This window comes from Dipodomys spectabilis, unplaced genomic scaffold (genome assembly GCF_019054845.1).
Source record: "Dipodomys spectabilis isolate Male_0828 unplaced genomic scaffold, ASM1905484v1 ptg000815l, whole genome shotgun sequence".
NCBI lineage: Eukaryota > Metazoa > Chordata > Mammalia > Rodentia > Heteromyidae > Dipodomys > Dipodomys spectabilis.
This window is the reverse complement of record NW_024871492.1, coordinates 30,860-52,034: the sequence shown is the minus strand read 5'-3', so window position 1 is coordinate 52,034 and position 21,175 is coordinate 30,860. Positions and strand designations below refer to the sequence as shown.

The 21,175-nt window shown below is 56.3% G+C and overlaps 1 protein-coding gene across 1 annotated transcript; it reads right to left on the bottom strand.

The window, feature by feature from the left end:
• Positions 1–30: 30 nt before the first annotated feature.
• Pyroxd1 (pyridine nucleotide-disulphide oxidoreductase domain 1) lies at positions 31–17,490 on the bottom strand. The gene is made up of 12 exons (XM_042673377.1): positions 17,364–17,490; positions 15,157–15,237; positions 11,372–11,491; positions 10,530–10,658; positions 9,552–9,625; positions 6,161–6,321; positions 5,321–5,421; positions 3,915–4,053; positions 2,873–2,985; positions 1,854–1,976; positions 1,291–1,428; positions 31–484 (listed from the first exon to the last, which is right to left on the bottom strand). Exons 1-12 carry the CDS (start codon positions 17,448–17,450, stop codon positions 236–238), a joined length of 1,515 nt encoding a protein of 504 aa, XP_042529311.1. The 5' UTR covers positions 17,451–17,490; the 3' UTR covers positions 31–235.
• Between the last annotated feature and the right edge of the window lie 3,685 nt (positions 17,491–21,175).

Genomic DNA, 21,175 nt, shown 5'->3' with positions numbered 1-21,175 from the left:
TGAGCAAACGGGGTGAGTTTAAAACACAGACACCGGGTGACTGGGGATTTCCTCACGTAGGTGGCCCGTGTTTTCCGATCAGAACGCAGCATCTTTCTATAAATTATGTACGCGGATCTTATCGTAAGCAGTTGCCTTTCTCTTCATGTTTTCCAGCAAAACCATGGTCGCTTCTGCATTTAGGACTCCAGAGTGACTCATTTCCTGTGGTTCTTCGAGAAACTCCCATGCTATGCTAGTCAAAATAATCTTCTATGTCAACGTTGGGGTCCAGGAGGTCTTCTCCGTAGCGGGACAGGTCCATTTGGTTTAGGATTAGGTTTTCGAATGTCTCCTCCAAGTCCGTTTCCCCGATGAGCACGGCGCCCACCATGCGCCCGTCCTGCAGCACGACCTTCACGTACTCCAGCCCCTGCGTGCACCGCAGCATTAACTCGTGGTCTGCGCCCAGGCCCTGCGCGTTGTACTTTCCCAACAATACGACCTGGAGGGGGGGGGGAGGAGAGGATTGTGATGTCACAGTCCTGTGTGGTCACGTGACCAGCCAGCAGAACGCAACATGGCGGCGAGAGGAGGAAGATCGCGTCTGGAGAACGAGTGTCCGTTCTGCAGACGGCTTGCCTCGCGGTCCACGTGAATCCTGAAGTATCAGTGCCTGCGTGCTCAGGATGGCTAGTTCCACCGGGACACGTGCCAGGAGAATGCGAAAGCTAAGGGAGCAGCAGGGAAATGTAGAGAAGGGACTGAATTACCTCCATGACTGGACAGTCAAGGTTTAGTGAGGGACTTAGATCTTTCATTTCCCCGAGACGTGCAATTCTGCCTCGTAGTGACACATGGAGGAACGAAGCCTCCACTGGAACTCCTCACCAGGGAACGAGTCCCGAGAGATGCTTCTCCCCTCTGATACAGTGCCAGCGAGACGATGACACATAGCAATTTCAACCAGCATTAGGAGGTACTGAGTTGCAAGCACTGAGAACATTAACCCTTCTCTGTATCAGTGCTGGGGCTTGAACTCAGGGCCTGGGTGCTGCCCAGGGTGCCAGCCTTTTACTGGTTCATGAGACATGAGTCCCTCTGGTTGGTCTGCCCGGACTGGGTTCAAATTGTGATCCTAGGCTCTCAGCCTCCTGCGTAGCCAGGATGACAGGCGTGAGCCAGCAGCGGCTGGCTGGGCATTCACTTTGAATGAAGTGATGAGGGACGTGGTATTGGGGGGCAGGGATTATGGGATCCATCACGGTGGACTGGTGAGCAGAAAGGCCGCTGATTTGTTCACTACCTTACCTTATAGTTGAAGAATTTTGTTACGTGTGCAAAGAGCTCAAAGCTGAAATCCATGTCGATTGGGTCTCCCAGAAGGTCCGCAGCCATGCACTTGGCCGCGTACCAGCCCATTTGCCTGGCCTGGGTCCACAGCCTCATCTGAGCAAACACAGGATTAGTATCATCATCACCATCATCATCATCATCATCATCATTATTGAACTCAGGGCCTGGGCGCTGTCCCTGAGCTGCTTTTGCTTAAGGCCAGGGCTCTACCGCTTGAACCACAGCTCCACTTCGGGTTTTCACTGGAGATGAGGGTCTCTGGGACATTTCCTGCTCGGGCTGGTTTCCAACCCTGACCCTCCAGATCTCAGCCTCCTGAGTAGCGAGGATGACAGGCGGTAGTATATAGAGAAATTTCTGTAATAGAAACCATCTACTTCTATAGGACTTGCCCGAAAATGTCAGAGAGCAGCCCCGTGATAGCTTTCTGCTTGAAGCAGAAAAGCCGAGAAACTGGGAAGGGGTCCTGCGGAGGGGAATGCCTGTGACTGCTGTCCCGTGGGCCTGCGTGGGCTCACCTGCTGCCACACGGGGCTGGGCTTCCAGGACGCTGAGCAGATGTCGCCGGCGGCGTAGACGTCAGGAAGGGACGTGCGCATGTGCTCATCCACTCGCAGGCCGCCGTCTTCTCCTAGGTCAAACTGGACAGAGTTCCTCCTGAGTTTGCCAGTCGCGTGGGTGGCGCCCGCCTGTCGTCCCAGCCCCTCAGGAGGCTGAGATCTGAGGATCGTGGTTCAAAGCCAGCCCAGGCAGGAAAGTCCCTGAGACTCTTATCACCAATGAACCAGCAAAAAGCCAGGAGTGGAGGTGTGGCTCAAGTGGTAGAGCATCAGCTTTGAGTGAAAAAAACTCCAAGGGATAGCACCCAGGCCCTGAGTTCAAGTCCCAGGACTGGCAAAAAAAAGTTATGCTAATCTTTAATGACAATGACAAATAGCATCAACATAAACCCAAATTCTGTGCATTTCCAGGAATCAACTCCTATTAGAACACACAACATTGAAAAATACTCAATAATGATCAGCCACGCACTGGTGGTTTGTGGCTCAGCTATGAATGAGCTACTCAGGAGGCTGAGAGAGAGACGATCAAGGTTCAGAGCCAGGCTGAACAGACAGCTTGAGACGCCATCTCCAAAATAATAAGCAAAACACGGGTGTGGAGGTGTGGTTCAAGGGACAGAGCATGAGGTCCTGAGCTCAATCTCCGGTGGGGGCAGAAACACTGAAAACATAACTGTGATCTCATGAGTCATTACAAGGACATTCCATTCATTCATTCATTCATTCATTCATTCATATCAGTCTGGGGCTTGAACTCAGGGCCTGGGCGCTGTCCCTGAGCTTTATTACCCAAGGCTGGCGCTCTACCATTTGAGCCACAGCGCCACTTCGGGCTTTTTCTGTGTAGGTGGTGCTGAGGAATGGAACCCAGGGCTTTGTGCGTGCTAGGTGAGTGCTCTACCCCTGAGCCACCTGCCCAGCCTGTTTGAGGATTTGAAGCCGCGAAGCCCACCGTGGGCCGGCCCACGGCTCACCTCGTTCCCGTGGAGGAAGGGCTGCGTGTTCGGAATGACGCCGGTCGCACTGATGATGAAGTCACAGCCGTAGAGCTTCTCATTGGTCAGCTCCACATACACCGGCCACAGGTCTGTGGAGGGAAAGGAGAAACCTCACGTTGTTCTCAGAGGACGTCCTGAATGTCCACAGTGTTACGTGGACACCGAGGAAGAGCTCAGGAACAGAGAAAGAGGAGAGGCGGGCAGATGACGTCAGAATTCCTCTTAATCATGTAGAAGAGCTGAGATCTGAGGATCCCGGTTCAAAGCCAGCCTGGGCAGGAAAGTCCGTGAGACTCTCATCTCCCAGGAACCACCAGAAAATCAGCACTGGTGCTGTGGCTCAAGTGGTAGAACCAGCCTTGAGCAAAAGAGCTTTGGGACAGCACTCCGGCCCTGAGTTCAAGCCCTAGGATCGATCAATCAATCAATCAATCAATCAATAATGTGGAAGATGCTTTGGGCAGGAGAAGTTTAATGTAATCGGCATTATTTCATTTTGGGTAGAACGCCATCATTCTAAACATTCTCCTGGTTTGGACACCCAAATTTTAACACAGCAAAATGAAACTGCTAATCCTTTGCCACATTCTATGTGTGTGCACACGCGTGTGCGTGTGTGCGGGTGCGTGTGTGTGCTGGCTACTGGGGCTTGAAGTCGGGGCTGGGTGCTTGTCCTTTAGCTTTTACCATTCAACGCTGCTGCCATTTTACCACCCGAGCCTCAGCTCTAACTGCAGGGTTTTTGTTGTCGTTGTTCAGTGGAGATAAAAGTCTCACCGATGTTTCTGCCCAGGCTGTCTCTGAACCTGGAATCCCCAGCTCGAGGCCTCTAGAGCAGCAGGGATTACAGGCGTGATGGCTGGTCTCTAGAGCAGTGGGGATTACAGGCGTGACGGCTGGTCTCTAGAGCAGCGGGGATTACAGGCGTGACGGCTGGCCTCTAGGGCAGCGGGGATTACAGGCGTGACGGCTGGTCTCGTCCACAAGCTGCTGTCTCCTTTCCCTCTGTCATTCTCACCTTGCTCTGCCGTGGGGGACGTCGGCCCGTGAAGATCTCTGGGGAAACTCAGGGACTTTCTCCCCAGACCTCGAAACTCCTCCTGCAGGTAGATTGCCTTCACTTCGCACAGCGGCTCAATGTGAACGTGCCGGGAACACTAGCAGGCCGAGAGAAAGCAAACAGGAAGCGGCCACACACTGGCTACCCCAGGACCTCCGGAAAGAAGACCCCGAGAGAGCACCCGCGTCCACCCAGAGCACGAGAAGAGTGGGGCGCTCCTGACCGACCCCCACGGGGCCTTCAGCTCCAGGGAACGGAGGGCGTGTGCAGATCCTCCCTCCCTGCGCAAACACCAGAGCCACGGCCAGCTTTCCCAAAACACGCCACGGTGGGGACCCACGGGGAGCCCCCAGCCACCTGCCCCGCGCACCCCCCGCCCTCCCCCCAGCCTGCGGAAAGCCACGCTCCTCACTGCCTCCACGCTTTTACCCCGCCTGCCATCCCAGCGACTTGGGAGGCTGAGACCTGAGGATCACGGTTCAAGGCCAGCCCTCGCAGGAAAGTCCGTGAGAGTCTGATCTCCCATGAACCACCAGAAAACCCGAAGTGGCGCTGCGGCTCGAGTGATAAGAGCACTAGCCTTGAGCCGAACAGCTCAGGGACAGCGCCCAGGCCCTGAGTTCCGGCCCCAGGACTGGCACAAAAATACAAACGAATAAGGAAAGAAAGAAGAAAAAAAAAGAAAGAAAAATCACAGTAAAAAAGCAACACGTCTAGCGTAATCCTTTACTGTGGTAGGTGTCCTCCAGTAACTGTTAAGGAAATTAAAATGTCTAAACAAAGGAGTTATGTGTTTGTCAAGTATGTCATGATGTCGTAAGCATCTTACACACGTGTGTTCCTCGTGATGGAATGTGCCCCACTGCGTGTCCTGCTGTTACGTACGTCATGATGATGTGGCGTACGTAATATGGCACGTTATGGTATTTGCACATCACGGTGCTCGCCACAATGACAGCAATGTGCGATCGTGTCATACATGTCATCTTACTGCGCATGTCATAATGACATTGTGTGTGCTGTAACGGTGTGGCGTGTGTCATGCTGGCGCGTGCTATCTGCCGCGTGTGCTGTGGCCTTGATGAAGTTGAGCAGGAACGAGCCGTGGCTTCGCCGTGGGCTGGCGTGGACGCTCAGTCCTGAGTTGGGGAAACTGAGACACGCAGCCCCTTGGCTGTCCGTGGTGAGCCCCGTGGGTCACCTGGAGGACGGGTTTTGTCGCATGGCTTTGGTGTTGTTTGTTCGTGTGTCTTAGGTGAAGAGCTATGGCTCTCTACAGAGTGTGCGCTGAGGCCTGGGCTGGGGGCCCTTCTCTGCGCGTGGGATGAGTGGTTTGGGAAATGGTGTTCTCAAGAGACACTCACCTCCCTCGTTCCTTTGAGAGACAGACCTTCGTGCCAATCCGGTCCTAGGGCGCTGCCCAGCTCACCGGCGCTCGCTCTGCTGCGGGCTGCCTTCTGCCTGCCTGAAGACATGAGCTTCAGTGACATAAATACGTGACCAGAGGATTCGTTGGTGTGTGTGTGTGTGTGTGTGTGTGTGTGTGTGTGTGTGTGCGTGTGTGTGTGTGTGCGTGTGTGCGCGCACACACAGATTCACGTGCTCAATCTCAGGGCTTTATGTTCTTGGCTCGCCTTTCTTGCTCCAGGCTGACAACCTACCACTTTAGCCACACCACCTCCCCCTAGCTGTCCACGCTTAGTGCCCAAAGTTACAACTCATTTGGAATTTTTTTTTTTGTTGTTGGTCGTGGGGCCTGAACTCTGGGCCTGGGCGCTGTCCCTCAGCTCTTCAGCTCAAGGCTCATGCTCTACCACTTGAGCCACAGCGCCACTTCCAGCTTTTTCTGCTTATGGGGTGCTGAGGAATCGAACCCAGGACCTCATGCATGCAAGGCAAGCGCTCTACCACTGAGCCACCTGCCCAGCCCCTCATTTGGAATTTTCTAAGGCAAAAGGCTATTCATTGTTTTAAAAATAGGTGAGGCTTGGGCTCAACAGGCTTTCTGGAGCAACTAAAGCATCGGTGTGCAACAATATTTGAGGCTGGTTTACTGCATTTATTGTAGCTTTCCCATTTTAACTGTGAGCGTGGACAAGAAAGGGAAAAGCTCAGCATCCTCCTCCTCATCTCCTGAGATGTCTTTTCCGTGTATGGCTGAGGCAGGCGTTTCCTGTGGCAATGCGTGAGCATGCCCTCCTTACCTTCCGTTGTGTATCTAGTTCTTTTCTGCACCAGTTGCGCCTCGGCCTTTCCAGAATTGAGCTTGGAAGTCAAGAATTCTGCGGCCCCAGCATCGAAGAACGTATTGCCGATGGCTTTGTCTTTAATGGCCCAGATGACCTCACAGCCTTCCACTTCGTACCTGAAAGGAATGGTCCAGTTCCCATGAGTCATTTCCAAAGGCCAGGGAGAAGTCTCTGGATCTTCGAATAACCACAACGCCCACTCCACTTGAGCCAAAGTGAAGAGCATCTCCTAAGGCAAATTAGGAATGACAGATACAGGGAGGAGGGACTAGATCTCCCTCCCCAATCTCCCTCTCTTTCCCTCTCTCCCTCACCCTTCTCTCTCTCCTTCTCTCTCCATGATACCAAAACTTAAGCATAGGGCCGGACATTTCTTTACTCACTTGGCGCTTTACCATGTGAATCACACCTCTACACTTGCATTTTGCTGATACCATTTTGGAGATGGATTCTCCTAGACTTTCTTTTTCTATCTCCCTCTTTCCCTCCCTCCCTCTCTTTATCCTTCCTTCCTTCCTTCCTTCCCCTCCCTCGTCTTGCTTTCCTTGTGGGTTTCTTTCATGCGGGTTCTAGGCCTTGAACTCTGGGCCTGGGGGCTCTTGCTTAGCTTTTGCCCACTACGCTGAAGTTCTACTACTTGAGCCACACTTCCACCGTCAGCTTTTTGGTGGTGTGTGGGCGACAAAGAGTTTCCTGAGATTTCTGCCCGGGCTGGCTTTGAGCCCCGATCCTTAGATCTCAGCCTCCTGCATGGCTAGGATGACAGGCGTGAGCCACGGGTACCTGGCTGGTGACATTGTCATTGATTTACACATACTGACATCACACTAGGTACTAGGACAGTAACGGCTATGTTTACAAGCTAAAAATCTTCACTAATTCAAGTTTCCTTATTTTTTTTCCTTTCAGAAGTTCCCAAGCTATCAAGACAAAGAAAGATTGAGTTTACTGGGAGATCAAGATTCTTAAAGGGAAAAAACTAATCCTATTAACAGAAGGTGCTCTGCGTTCCTGCTCAGAGCTCACCACAGGCCCTGGCCGCGCGCCTGACCTGTCAGGTTGTACTCAGCACCCCACTCCCTCCCTTCCAGCAAGGTGACCGCACATTTTATCACGTGACTCTGCGTGCCGCCTGAGTCTACCTTTTGGGTAGAATGATGGTATCGTTGGGGAAAATCTTACCCAAGAGAATAGAGGGTCAGCCTACCTAAAATAGGAATTTTCAAAGCTTGTAGCAACAATAAAAGCACTGCATGCGAATGGATTAGTGTTTCAATGGCACAATTAAAGTGCTGTTTTACTATTAATGGCACAACGCTATTAACAGTATTTTTAGTGGTGCCGAGCATTGCCGACTTTATTTTATAGGCTGAATGCAGTGGGTTATACGCCTTTCCCAAGAAGAATCCATAAACGGACAAGAAAGGGGAAGAGGCTTCTGACAGATGCCAGTGGTGTCTGCCTGTAATCTTAGCTACTTAGCAATGTGGGATCAGGAGGGCAGGTAGTTCAAAGCCAGCCTGAGCAGAAAAATCCACAAGAGTCCATCTCCTGAGGAACCAACAAAAAGCAGGTTCGAGTGGTACAGTACCAGTTGAGCGAGCAGGTCAGGCAAGCGTACGCACACACGCACGCACACGCGCACACACACACACACACACACTGAAGCAACAAAGGGAAAGTCAAGACTGAATGAAAATAAGATCTGAAGAAAATAGTGGCCAAATCTGATTAGGTCAAACTGCAAGTACTGTCTGCAGAATGTCTTATTGTCAATGGGTTACTGCGTGTTTATCCAACATAGAATCGGGGTGCACTGGGCTAACATAAACAATGGTGGATGGAGGGATGCATAAAGCAAGTGCTTTCAACCTACCTATATAGTTTTATAAACAATATATACAATTGTATATAACTACAGAAAGCTACGACTATACTTCTACACAAGTAACTATATAAAATTATAGCAGCTATATGTACAATTGTAACTGTAATAACCTATATATAACTATATGAACTATATAGCTAAATGTATAAATACTTTAGGGACTGTAGTTTGTATGTGCGCTATTATGTATTTTATGCTACGTTATATAATTAACATGCTATATCATGATGATGGGCTACTGTAATGTAATACACTGCATGTTCTGTAGTTCACTGTTTTGGCGGTCGTGGGCCTTGGGCTCGGGGCAGGGCGCGGCCCCTCAGCTTCGGCTCAAGGCGGGCGCCACCGCTGTCTAAAACCCGGAGTTAACGACGCATTTCGTTTAGACTGGAGAACTTTCGACGGGCGTCAGGAACATCGGGGCTGCGGCTTCTCCGTAGCCGGGCCGCCCGCGCCCCTGCCTCCATTCCCGTGGCCGGGCCCCGGGCTCGGGGCCCCGCTGCAGGCTCCGGGAGGCCCCGGGCCCCGCTGCAGGCTCCGGGAGGCCCCGGGCCCCGCTGCAGGCTCCAGGAGGCCCTGCAGACGGTTCTGAGGGGGAACGAGCCCTCCTCCTTGGAAGCATCTCCCGCGCTCGCTCGCACTGGGTCTGTGACCTGCTGCGCAGCCCTGCGGTCTAGACTGAAGTTAACCCCGCCCGCGCCCCGGGAAATGGGCGCCCTGGGCTGTGAATCCGGGGCGGCCCCCCCCCCCCCCCCCCCCCCCCCGCCACCGGCTCCGACCGACCCCGCCTTGGCCCAGCCCGCGGGGACGCGCCGGCCCCGGCCGGCGCCAGGGCTGAGCCACGGAGCCACTGGCCCTCGCGTGGGCCGGCCTGTCCTCGGGGCGGCCCGCCCCGCCCGGTGCTCGGCGCGCAGCCTCGTCCCCGCCCCGGTGCTCGCACGCAGCCTCGTCCCCGCCCCGGTGCTCGCACGCAGCCTCGTCCCGCCCCGGTGCTCGCACGCAGCCTCGTCCCGCCCCGGTGCTCGGCGCTCAGCCTCGTCCCCGCCCGGTGCTCGCACACAGCCTCGTCCCGCCCGGTGCTCGCACACAGCCTCGTCCCGCCCGGTGCTCGCACGCAGCCTCGTCCCGCCCCGGTGCTCGCACGCAGCCTCGTCCCGCCCGGTGCTCGCACGCAGCCTCGTCCCGCCCGGTGCTCGCACGCAGCCTCGTCCCGCCCGGTGCTCGCACGCAGCCTCGTCCCGCCCCGGTGCTAGGCGCGCAGCCTCGTCCCGCCCCGGTGCTAGGCGCGCAGCCTCGTCCCGCCCCGGTGCTAGGCGCGCAGCCTCGTCCCGCCCCGGTGCTAGGCGCGCAGCCTCGTCCCGCCCGGTGCTCGCACGCAGCCTCGTCCCGACCCGGTGCTCGTCCCCGCCCTGGGGCCGGAGCTGCGGTGGCCGCCCACAGAGCGCGGAGCGCACTCACACCAACTCCAGGGCGATCCCGCCGTTGCCGACCACCACGATCCTCTTGGCCTTCGCGAGCCGCTTCTGGAACTCCTGCATGGGGAGAAGGGGGGGGGTCGGGAGCGGGGCGCTGCTCCGCGGGGGGGGGGGGTCTGGAGAGGGGCGCTGCTCCGCGGGGGGGGGGGGGGTCGGGAGCGGGGCGCTGCTCCGCGGGGGGGGGGGGGTCTGGAGAGGGGCGCTGCTCCGCGGGGGGGGGGGGGGGTCGGGAGCGGGGCGCTGCTCCGCGGGGGGGGGGGGGGGTCTGGAGCGGGGCGCTGCTCCGCGGGGGGGGGGGGGTCGGGAGCGGGGCGCTGCTCCGCGGGGGGGGGGGGTCGGGAGCGGGGCGCTGCTCCGGGGGGGGGGGTCTGGAGCGGGGCGCTGCTCGGGGGGGGGGGTCTGGAGCGGGGCGCTGCTCGGGGGGGGGGGTCTGGAGCGGGGCGCTGCTCGGGGGGGGGGTCTGGAGCGGGGCGCTGCTGGGGGGGGGGGGTCTGGAGCAGGGCGCTGCTGGGGGGGGGTCGGGAGCAGGGCGCTGCTGGGGGGGGGGGGTCGGGAGCAGGGCGCTGCTGGGGGGGGGGGGTCGGGAGCAGGGCGCTGCTGGGGGGGGGGGGTCGGGAGCAGGGCGCTGCTGGGGGGGGGGGTCTGGAGCGGGGCGCTGCTCGGGGGGGGGGTCGGGAGCGGGGCGCTGCTCGGGGGGGGGGGGTCGGGAGCGGGGCGCTGCTGGGGGGGGGGGGTCGGGAGCGGGGCGCTGCTCCGCGGGGGGGGGGTCTGATGCCGCCGCTTCGGCTTCGCGGTGCTGCTTTTGCAGAGGGGCCAGCGTTCGCTACGGTCGGCTCTGGCTCCCTCGGTTCTTCCCCTCCCGCCCGTCCCCGGCCACGAAGAGGTGGGAGGAGCCGGAAGACCCCAGTGCGGCCGTAGACCGTCTTCCAGGCCCCTCCGTAGTCCCGGCCGCGGGCGTTACCTGGGCGCTGTCTGTGTCCCGGATCCCCAGCACGTAGGGGCTCCCCTCGCCGATCAGCCTGGGCCTGGCTCCCGCGCACAGGCAGAGCTTTCTGTACGCGTGCCGGCCGCCATCTTCCGTGACGACGCTCTGCAAGGCGCGGGGAGGGAATAGGGCTCAAGGGCACAACGCGGCTGCCGACTGAGACCGCCAGGGGGCAGAGCAAGCCCTCCCCCATCCCGGGGCCCTGTGGGCGGCGCCCGAGCGCGCTGCCGGGGCTTGAGACGGAGCTCTCGGAGCCCGGCCGCGACCGGAGCCCGGCCGCCATCGGAGCCCGGCCGCCATCGGAGCCCGGCCGCCATCGGAGCCCGGCCGCCATCGGAGCCCGGCCGCCATCGGAGCCCGGCCGCCATCGGAGCCCGGCCGCGATGGGAGCCCGGCCGCCATCGGAGCCCGGCCGCGATCGGAGCCCGGCCGCGATCGGAGCCCGGCCGCCATCGGAGCCCGGCCGCCATCGGAGCCCGGCCGCGACGGGAGCCCGGCCGCCATCGGAGCCCGGCCGCCATCGGAGGCCGCGACGGGAGCCCGGCCGTGATGGGAGCCCGGCCGCGATGGGAGCCGGCCGCGATGGGAGCCCGGCCGCCATGGGAGCCCGGCCGCGATGGGAGCCCGGCCGCCATCGGAGCCCGGCCGCGATGGGAGCCCGGCCGCCATCGGCGCGCGCCTCCCTCTGGGTGCGGGGAGGGGGAGTGGGGAGGGGGTGAGTGAGTGAATGAATGAGTGAGCGAGCGAGTGAGTGGGTGAATGAATGAATGAGTGGGTGAATGAATGAATGAGCGCGCGCGCGCGATCAAGCGGCTCACCCGCTCCGGGCCCTTCAGCTGCCTCGCGGCCGACGCCACCACCGTGATGTTGGGGAAGCGCTCCTCCAGCGCGGCGCCCGGCTGCTCCTCCACGTCGAACTCTTCCAGGAGCCTGGAGACCTGGGCGGCGAGACCCGAGGGCTGTGGGCGCCGACTCGAGGCGCCCGGGACGGCGAGGGCGGCCCGGAAGCGCCTCCCGCCCGCGCGGCCGCGGAGTGAGGCCTCGGGGCGCAGGCAGCGGAGGGGACCCGGCCCCCATCCTCACGCCCCCCACGGTGTGCCCGGTGCCCTGCCTGGTGTCAGGGGACCCCCCCCAGCTCCCAGAGCCTAGCCTCTGGGAATGACGCCTTCGAAACCAAAGCTGGGCGGACGTGAACTGGCAATTCATCCGCTTGAAAGCAACGAGGCTCAGACGGGCGCAGGGGAGAGGCGCAGGGGAGAGGCGCAGGGGAGAGGCGCAGGGCCAGGCGCAGGGGAGAGGCGCAGGGCCAGGCGCAGGGGAGAGGCGCAGGGCCAGGCGCAGGGGAGAGGCGCAGGGCCAGGCGCAGGGGAGAGGCGCAGGGCCAGGCGCAGGGGAGAGGCGCAGGGCCAGGCGCAGGAGAGAGGCGCAGGGGTCGCGCAGGGCCAGGCGCAGGGGTCGCGCGGGAGAGGCGCAGGGGAGAGGCGCAGGGGTCGCGCGGGAGGCGCAGGGCCAGGCGCAGGGCCAGGCGCAGGGCCAGGCGCAGGGGTCGCGCGGCGCCTTGAGTCTCCTGTGCTGCGGGGTGGGGAGGACACGTCCCTGCCCGTGTCTTCCCCTCTCCCCGTCCCTCCCTCCCGTCGCCGCCGCGGTCCACAGCTCAGTTCCCCGCGCCCGGCGTCTCTCCACGGCTTCGCTCTTTCTCCAGTTCTGGGCCTCACCTCCCAGAGACGTCGGTAGGAACGCACCGCAGACAAACAATACAGAACCATCAGCCAGAGAGAAAACAAGCCAAAGCAAGGCGCTGGTTTCCGTGTCTTTGAGCCCATTTCGGTGTGCGCACTATTTTACACACGCATGAACAGGTGCTCGGGTGTCTCACCTTCGTGATTTTCTCCTAAGACAATTCTCTCCTGGTCTCACGGTTTAAGTGGGTATCTAGAATCCTGTGTAATTTGCCAAAACCCCGTGCATTTTAGACCTAACTTGCACGTGCCGGTGTGAGTCTCTGATCTTGGCTGACCTCACCTAACATGATTTGTTCTAGTTCCATCCATTTCCCTGCAAGTGGCATCAGCGGGCCCTTTCTGACGGCTGGCGCATGGCATCTTGGCCTTTCAGTGTCTGACTGAATGGAAGATAACAGCCAGCATTCTGCCTGGCAGGAATTCCAGACGTTTCTTCTCCTTGTGGCTTTGGTTGAAGTCCCTGCCAAGTGGGCCTCACATGGTACGGAGCAGATGGTGTGGCCGCATGCATAGAAAACCCTACCGACTCCACCGAAATGCTATACAGAGACCTCATTAAACTGCAGGCCACGGCGACGGACAAACATAGTGTTTCTTTACACAAACAAACTAAAAGAGAAACTTAAAAATGCAATCCCGCCCAGGCACTGGCGGCTCACGCCTGACATTGTAGCTCCTCAGGAGGCTGAGAGCTGAGGATTGCAGTTTGAAGCCAGCCCAGGCAAGAAAGTCCGTGAGACTGCTATCTCCACTCAATTACCAAAAGAGCCAGAAGTGGGGCTGTGGCTCACGTGGTAGAGTAGTACTAGACTTAAGCAAAGAGACAGCACCCAGGGCTTGAGTTCAAGCCCAAGAACCAGTACATGTATGCACACACACACACACACACACACACACACACAGAGCAATCCTATGTACAATTAACTCCCAAACAACAACAACAAAGCTTAGTGATCAGATTGACGAAGGAGTAAATGATATGCACGCTGATGTTCATGGATTAGAATACTGCCAAGCTAGCCATACTGCTTAAACCAATGTCGATTTAACTGCTAAAGCAATTCCAGTGACACTTTTGTCACAGAAAGAGAAAAAAAAAATCCTAAAATTCATAGGGAACCACAAAAGACTCAAACTAGCCAGTCATCTTGAGTCAAAAGAATAAAACCACCACGTGCATCACACAAATGAGGAAAGCACAGCAATCCACAAAGAAGGTCTGACATGAAAACTGTAGATCAGCCAACGGCACAGAGCCCAGAACCAGAGCGTTTATGGGCTGTTGATTCTCAACAAATGCGCCCACCTGGACAACTGTACACAGAAGAACGAGGTGACACCCTCATTTCACACGACAAAAAAACCCACTCACGTGGATTACAGCCTCCACTCACGTGGATTACAGCCTCCAGGTAGAGCTAGCGCTTGGAACTCTAGTATAGAAGAAATCACGGGGAAAATGCGCCATGGCATTGGTCTCCGCGAAGATCGTTGGAGGCCGTATGACCTTGGAGGAGAGATGCGTACGTGGAATTACAGCAAACTAAAATGCTACTGCAGAGGGGTGGAAGGTCCAGGGTGAAGGGACAGCACACACAGGGGCGAAGACGTGACCCCCCACTGGACGAGGTGTGAACACCCAAAACTCGCCTGAAACCCAGTCAACCCAATGGGAAGAAAACAAATGGTCTACTTAAAACCAACGGGCGAAGGACCCGAGTCAACCTATCTCCAAAGAAGGTGGCCAAGAGGTGGACAAGACTCTGAGAATCGCTGATCATCAAGAAAATGAAAAAATCCACAGGAAATGAGATCTCAGCGAACCCCTTCTGGCCGTTCAGTTCTGGCAACCCCACCAGTGGGTAGATACTGAGGAGAAATGAAACGAGCGCCGTGTAGACGTTCTTCTGTTCCGGGAGGCGTTATTTTCCACAGGTCTGGACTCAACCTCAGTGTCCTCTAGTGGACGGCAAGACTGCACACATAAACCAGACTATGACTCTGCCTTTGAAGAGGAGGAAGTCCTGTCCTGTGAGTGGTAAGTGAGATGGGTCGGGCACGGATGGCAGGGAGCAGGTGGGGAGACAGACAATAGGTCAGGTGGACAGATGGCACACCATCTCATTTCTGTGTGGGATGGAAAACCCTCAAGCACAGGAACAAGAGACCAAGGCGCAGAGACATTGGGCAGATGCCGGTGTCAGGACACCAGCGTTCGCGCGGGCGGCAGGGGCGGATGAAGAGACACCTGCTGTACGTCACAGTGACTGTCGCCAATAACAGCACACGGTGTGTCAAGAAACTGCTGAAGAACAAGTCTAAATGTGCAGTCAGAGTCCTTGGCATGAGCGTGAGGTATAACTTGCTTTAGGTGTCCACATTTACACACATATTAAAACACAACTTCTCTCTCTCTCTCTCGAGTCTGTCTCTCTCAAATATATACACATACATTTGTGTCTATGTAAATATACAATTATAGACTATACACAATGTTACATAAAATATGTTATATGTAGTATATATATTTTATATACATATATGCATATATATAACATATCCAAATTATATATGTTTATATACGTTATACATATCTACTATATATTATGTACAATATATTTTATATAATACCTATCTATAATACATATAGTATATGGTATATTGTATAATACATGCCATATAATATATAACATGTTGTATGTATATATAACATATAATTCTATAACTATATATAATTCTGACTTGTTGGCTACAATAGAAACACAAATATTCTAAATATTCTTCAAGTTTATGCTTGTAAGAATAATATATTCATATTCAAATGAATACTCAAGCAGTGTAGTGACAACAAAATCTCATACCTGCTTGAAATTCGTAACTGCTTTAATGACAGGAGAAGCTGTGATCAGGAGAATCTCCTCTGATGGAAAGTTAACGGCCAGCTTTAAAAAAAGAAAAGAACAAGAGAGAGAAAAGAGGCGGTAAATAACACTAGGTTTTGCTCCAAGAATGAGGTTGGGGGATGGGGTGGGGACCATTCAATTTTAATAATGTTATTACTGCAGAAAATTGAAAAGTCCACTTTCTTCACTGGTCAGCATTATTCTGGTCTTGTTTCTATTACAGGGCAGTAGTGAGTAATGGTAAAGGTATGCACTGGGTGTGCCTGTCCTGGGGCTTGAACTCAGGGCCTGGGCGCTGTCCCTGAGCTCTTTTGCTCAAGGCTGGTGCTCTACCACTTGAGCCACAGCTCCACTTCTGCTTTTCTGGTGGTTCATTGGAGGTAAGAGTCTCATGGACTTTCCTGCTCAGGCTGGCTTTGAACAGGGATTCTCAGATCTCAGCCTCTTGAGTAGCTGGGATAACAGGAGGGAGCCACTGGCGTCTGCCTCAATAATGCTGAACTCCTACATTGAAGAAATAAATGAACAGTATGTTTAAACCTTTAACCAAGGCCTTCTGAACAAGAAAGCATTGTACAAAAAAGCATTCTTTCTTTCAACTATTCTATACGTGGATTTCGATTTATCACACAGGTGATGGCAAGCTGCCTTCAGAAGGTCTTTTCTTCTGTACCTGGTTCATTTTTCCGTATTCTTTGATACTTGGGGAAAAGACATCACTTCTTTAAGCCGCTCCCTACCAACTCAGCAGGCATTTTCAAACAGTTCACCTGCTGGTAAAGCGGTTAAGTTACATTTTCTGTGATACTAAATCCACCGCAGGGCATAAACATGCAGCTGACATTTGATTACTTGCTGCCAAGTACAACCCTGGCATGATACACGCCTGCTTCAAGAAAAAACACTTAGCAGGGTGCTGGTGCCTCATACTCAGGAGGGTGAGATCTGAGGACAGGGGTTCAAAGCCAGCTCGGGCAGGAAAGTCCATGAGGCTCTTATCTCCGACGAACCATCAAAAAGCCAGAGGTGGAGCTGTGGTTCAAGGGGTAGAGCACCAGCCTTGAGCACAAGAGCTCAGGGACAGCGCCCAGGCCCTGGGTTCAAGCTCCCAGGACTGGTACGTGCACACACACGCGCACACACACACGCACACACGCACGCACGCACACGCACGCGCACACACGCACACCACTAGATGCACTGCAAGTTCACAGCCCGGGACCTGCACACTGGCTGGCTCCTTGTGAATTAGTGGGGGTGTGAGCAGGCCTTATTGCTCATCTGGAAAGTAAGTTCAGCCAACTGAGGCAATCTACCAAGTGGGGCGGAGGTTTCTCTGCCCCAATTAAAAAGCAAACAAACACGCAAAACTTTGGCATCTTGGACGCAGCCTGCTTTGCTCTCTTCCTCCCGATCCTCAAACACGGGGACGTGGAACCTTCCAGGCCCCGCCAGGCCAAGGCCAACCTGACCCAGGCAGGACCCAGCTCAGGGCCGCCTGCGCCAAGCCGGGCCGGAGGCTCAGGGACGGGGCGTGGCCATCGCAGGGACGGGGCGTGGCCATCCCAAGGACGGGGCGTGGCCATCCCAAGGATGGGGCGTGGCCATCGCAGGGACAGGGCGTGGCCATCCCAAGGACGGGGCGTGGCCATCGCAGGGACAGGGCGTGGCCATCGCAGGGACGGGGCGTGGCCATCCCAAGGATGGGGCGTGGCCATCCCAGGGATGGGGCGTGGCCATCCCAGGGAGGGGGCACAGCCATCTCAGGGATGGGGCGTGGTCATCTCAGGCAGGGGGCGTGGCCATCCCAGCGATGGGGCGTGGCCATCCCAAGGATGGGGCGTGGCCATCGCAGGGACAGGGCGTGGCCATCCCAGGAACGGGGCACGGTCATTGCAGGGAGGGGGCGTGGCCATCGCAGAAAGGGGGCGTGACCACCCCAGGGACGGGGCGTGGCCATCTCGGGAGAGGGCGTGGCCATCCCAGGGACGGGGCGCAGTCATCGCAGGGAGGGGGCGTGAGCACCTCAGGGAGGGGCGTGGTCATCCCAGGGAGGGGCGTGGCCAGCGCCGGAAGTGCCGGGGGGGCGGCGCGGAGACTTCCGGCGCCCGGACGCCCGAGGGCAGCCGCGCGCGGAGTCGACCCCCGCCCGCCGCCCGCCGTACCTGCTCCGCGCACGTGACGCCCGCGATGCCGCCGCCCACCACCACCAGCCTCGCCGGCGCCGCCGCGGGCAGCTGCGCGGCCTCCATGGCGGCTGCGGGTCCCCGGAGCGCGCGAACGCGGGGCGGAAGCGGCGGCTGTGTCGCTCCCCCGGGCGGCGGCGGCGGCGGCGGCGCGTCACTTCCGGCCACGCCCCCTGCCTTCGCCTGGGCGCGACGGGCGCCCGCAGGGGTCACACTTAGCCGAACCGCGCATGCGCTCTGCATCCGCGGGCTTCCCGCCCAGGCTGGCTTCGAACCGGGAACCTGACAGCAGCCGCGATCGAGAGAAGACAATCCCCTGCGCCCCCTCCAAGAAAAACAAGCCGCAGAAAGGAAGGAAAAGAAGACAGGAAAGAGACGATGGACGGGAGCAGCGTGGCCGCCCCGAGCCTGCCAGGGCTTCCCACTCCTGCTGCTGTACAGGAGGAGATCGAAGCTTCTGGAAGCCTCTTCGTGGCCACAGGCCCCGCCTGTGGGATCAGCTTCCCCAGCGGTCAAGGTGGCGCAGCGCCCTCCGAGCCTTTTCTCCAGTAGGTTCTGCAGCTGGTCGTCCTCTGCCAGGATCAGCGTTGAGGGCGGGCCTCAGGCCCCCGCGAGCCCCGGGAGTCGCGCGGGCAGCCTCGCTGCTCACACGGGGACGGAGGAGACGGAAGCTCACGATTCCTGAGTGTAAACCCCCCGAGGTGGCCCGGCCCGCGCTGCCCAGGACGCCGAGGCCCCGGGAGGGAAGGCCAAGGCCAGCCTGGGTTGGAGATGCACGGGGACTCTGTCTTTCATCTCCAGTGCACCACCCAAAAGTCACAAGTGGGCCCGTGGCTCAAGGGGTGGAGCACCAGCCTTGAGTGAAAGAGCTCAGGAACGGCGCCCAGGCCCTGAGATGAAGCCCCAGGACTGGCATTAAAAAAAAAAAGGCAGTGCTAACTGCCATGCGAGAACTTTCGCCGGTGGCAGTGGCTGCAGGTGCCACAGGAGGCCTCTGGCTCTGAGGGCAGGGGCAAAGGTGAAGCCACAAAACCTAGCAGGAGAGAAGAGAGGGAGGCGGGCGGCCCAGGAGCTGCTCCCAGATTGCGGGAGTGCGTGCAGGGAAGGGGCTGCAGGATCCAGAGAGGATGATAGTTGAAGTTTCTTCTTTTTTAAAAGAAATGTGGTCTGAGACTGGGGTTTCCCAACTTGGTATTTGATACTTGTGGCTCATTGGTGCTCTACCATTTGAGTCCTACTGCCAACCCTGTAAGGGTTGGTTCTTTCATATATGTATATATAAATATAATAAATAACAAATACATAATATACATAGTCTATAATAAATAATAAATGTATAATAAATATGAGTGTACTTGTATAATAGACATAATTACAATTATATACTATATATAACATGTATTTATTTTACATTATGTACAAATATATATATGTAAACGTACATATTTGTATATTATATTTATATGTATATTATATAAACGTACATATAACATATAATATAATATATAATATACATAATATGAATAAATGTTATAACATTTATATAAATATGTATAACTATGTTATAATATATTTATATATGTTTGTGTATGTTTATATATACACATAAAGATATAAAATATACACTATACTATATATAAATATATGCTATATATTTTTATATATTTAAATCTGTACCTGGTCATTCTTTTTTTCCCCTTCCCCCCTAGAAATTCTTTTTGTTGTTGTTGTTTGCTTGTTTTTGGTAGTCATGGGGCCTGGCCGCTGTCCCTGAGCTCTTCTGTTCAAGGCTAGCGCTCTACCACTTTGAGCCAAAGCTCCACTTTTGGTTTTCTGGAGGTTCCTTGGAGATAAAGAGTCTCATGGACTTTCCTGCCCGGGCTGGTTTTGAACCCTGATCCTCTAGATCTCAGCCTTCTGAGTAGCTGGGATGACAGTTAGGGGATGAGCCATTGGTGCTGGCTTGTACCTGGCCATTTTCAACTGGTAAATGTACCCTCTTCAGTATTATGCCAAGATAGGAAAGATGACCGACCAGTCCTAGACGAACGGTGGAGAGAAGAGAAAGCCGTGGTATTGGTGAGTGACTTTGGATAGATCGTGTTTCCCCTTCGCAGAGCAAGTTTTGTTTTTCTTCCTTGAATCCATTCCATTCAGGCTTTGGTGCCAACAATCACAAAGACGGACTTGTTTTGTAAGTCCTTCTACATTGCTGGATGGGAGAGAGGGGACGCATTGTGTCCAATCTCTTTGAACTACCAGAGAGATGAATGTCCTCCTCCTCCTCCTCCTCTCCTCCTCCTCCCTTCCTCCTCCTCCTCCTCTCCCTCCTCCTCCTCCTCTCCCTCCTCCTCCTCCTCCTCTTCCTCTTCTTCCTCCTCTTTCTCCTCCTCCTCCCCAACTCCTCATCCTCCTCCTCCTCCTTCCTTCCTCTTCCTCCTCCTCCTCCTCTTTCTCCTCCTCCTCCTCCCCTCCTCCTCTCCTCCTCCTCCTTCTCTTCCCCCTCCTCCCCCTCCTCCCCCTCCTCCTCCTCCTTCCTCCTCCTCCCTCCTCCTCCTCCTCCTCCTCCCCCTCCTCCTCCTCCTCCCTCCTCCTCCCTCCTCCCCCTCCTCCTCCTCCTCCCTCCTCTTCCCTCCTCCCCCTCCTCCTCCTCCTCCCTCTTCTTCCCTCCTCCTCCTCCTCTTCCCCCTCCTCCCCCTCCTCCCCTCCTCCTCTCCTCCTCCTCCTTCTCTTCCCCCTCCTCCCCCTCCTCCTCCTCCCTCCTCCTCCCTCCTCCTCCTCCTCCTCCTCCCCCTCCTCCTCCTCCTCCCTCCTCCTCCCTCCTCCCCCTCCTCCTCCTCCCTCCTCCTCCTCCTTCTCTTCCCCCTCCTCCCCCTCCTCCCCTCCTCCTCTCCTCCTCCTCCTTCTCTTCCCCCTCCTCCCCCTCCTCCTCCTCCTTCCTCCTCCTCCCTCCTCCTCCTCCTCCTGGTCTTGGCCTCACCGCACCCGAACCACATCCCAGTCATTTTGTGTTGTTCATTTTTCCAGCTAGGTTCTTGGGCTTTTCCCTACCTCCTATCTCCACCTCCTGAGGAGCTGGGATTGCAAGTCTTCCCCACAACACCTTTCTTGCATTTGAGATAGGGTCTTGCTAACTAGATTTTTTTTTTCTTTTGCCCCTGCTGGCCTGGGATTGCCATCGATCCTCTACCTCCACCTCAGTGTTACAGAGATGACAGAAATCCACCCCCAAATCCACCGAGCGAACCTGGCTTCGAATGGTCCAGGTCATTCGGACGTTTGGCATGGAAGACCTCTCCTGTCCTTACGCAACAGTCAGCAGCTACGCAACAGGACAGCCACGGATGATAAGGAAATGAGCCAGCCTGTCTGTGTTCCTGTGTCAACCTTATTTATGGAAGCTCCACGTTGAATTTTTGGTGAGACCTTCACACCATTTACAAATCCAGCCATCCATATGGCCATCCACAGAGATACACGGGAAGCTGTACGGAATACTATGCAGCCTGGATAAAGAGACCCTTCATCCAGTTCCTCCCAGTGGAAACCCCCGGAGAACCTTACCGCACACAAAATGTCACACGCAAAGTCCAAACACCCCCACGGACACTCACGGGCGCCTCACCATCTCCCTTGCCACAAAGTTTCTTCCAGTTGCTTCCACGTCCATCTCCTCCAGGCCCATGAGCCTAGACCTCTTCTTGTCCATTTTCCCCTCAGGCATGATCATTTGGGAAATTCATCTAGGTTCACGCCGGTCTCCATCGTTGGGGTGACTTTCTCCGACGTCA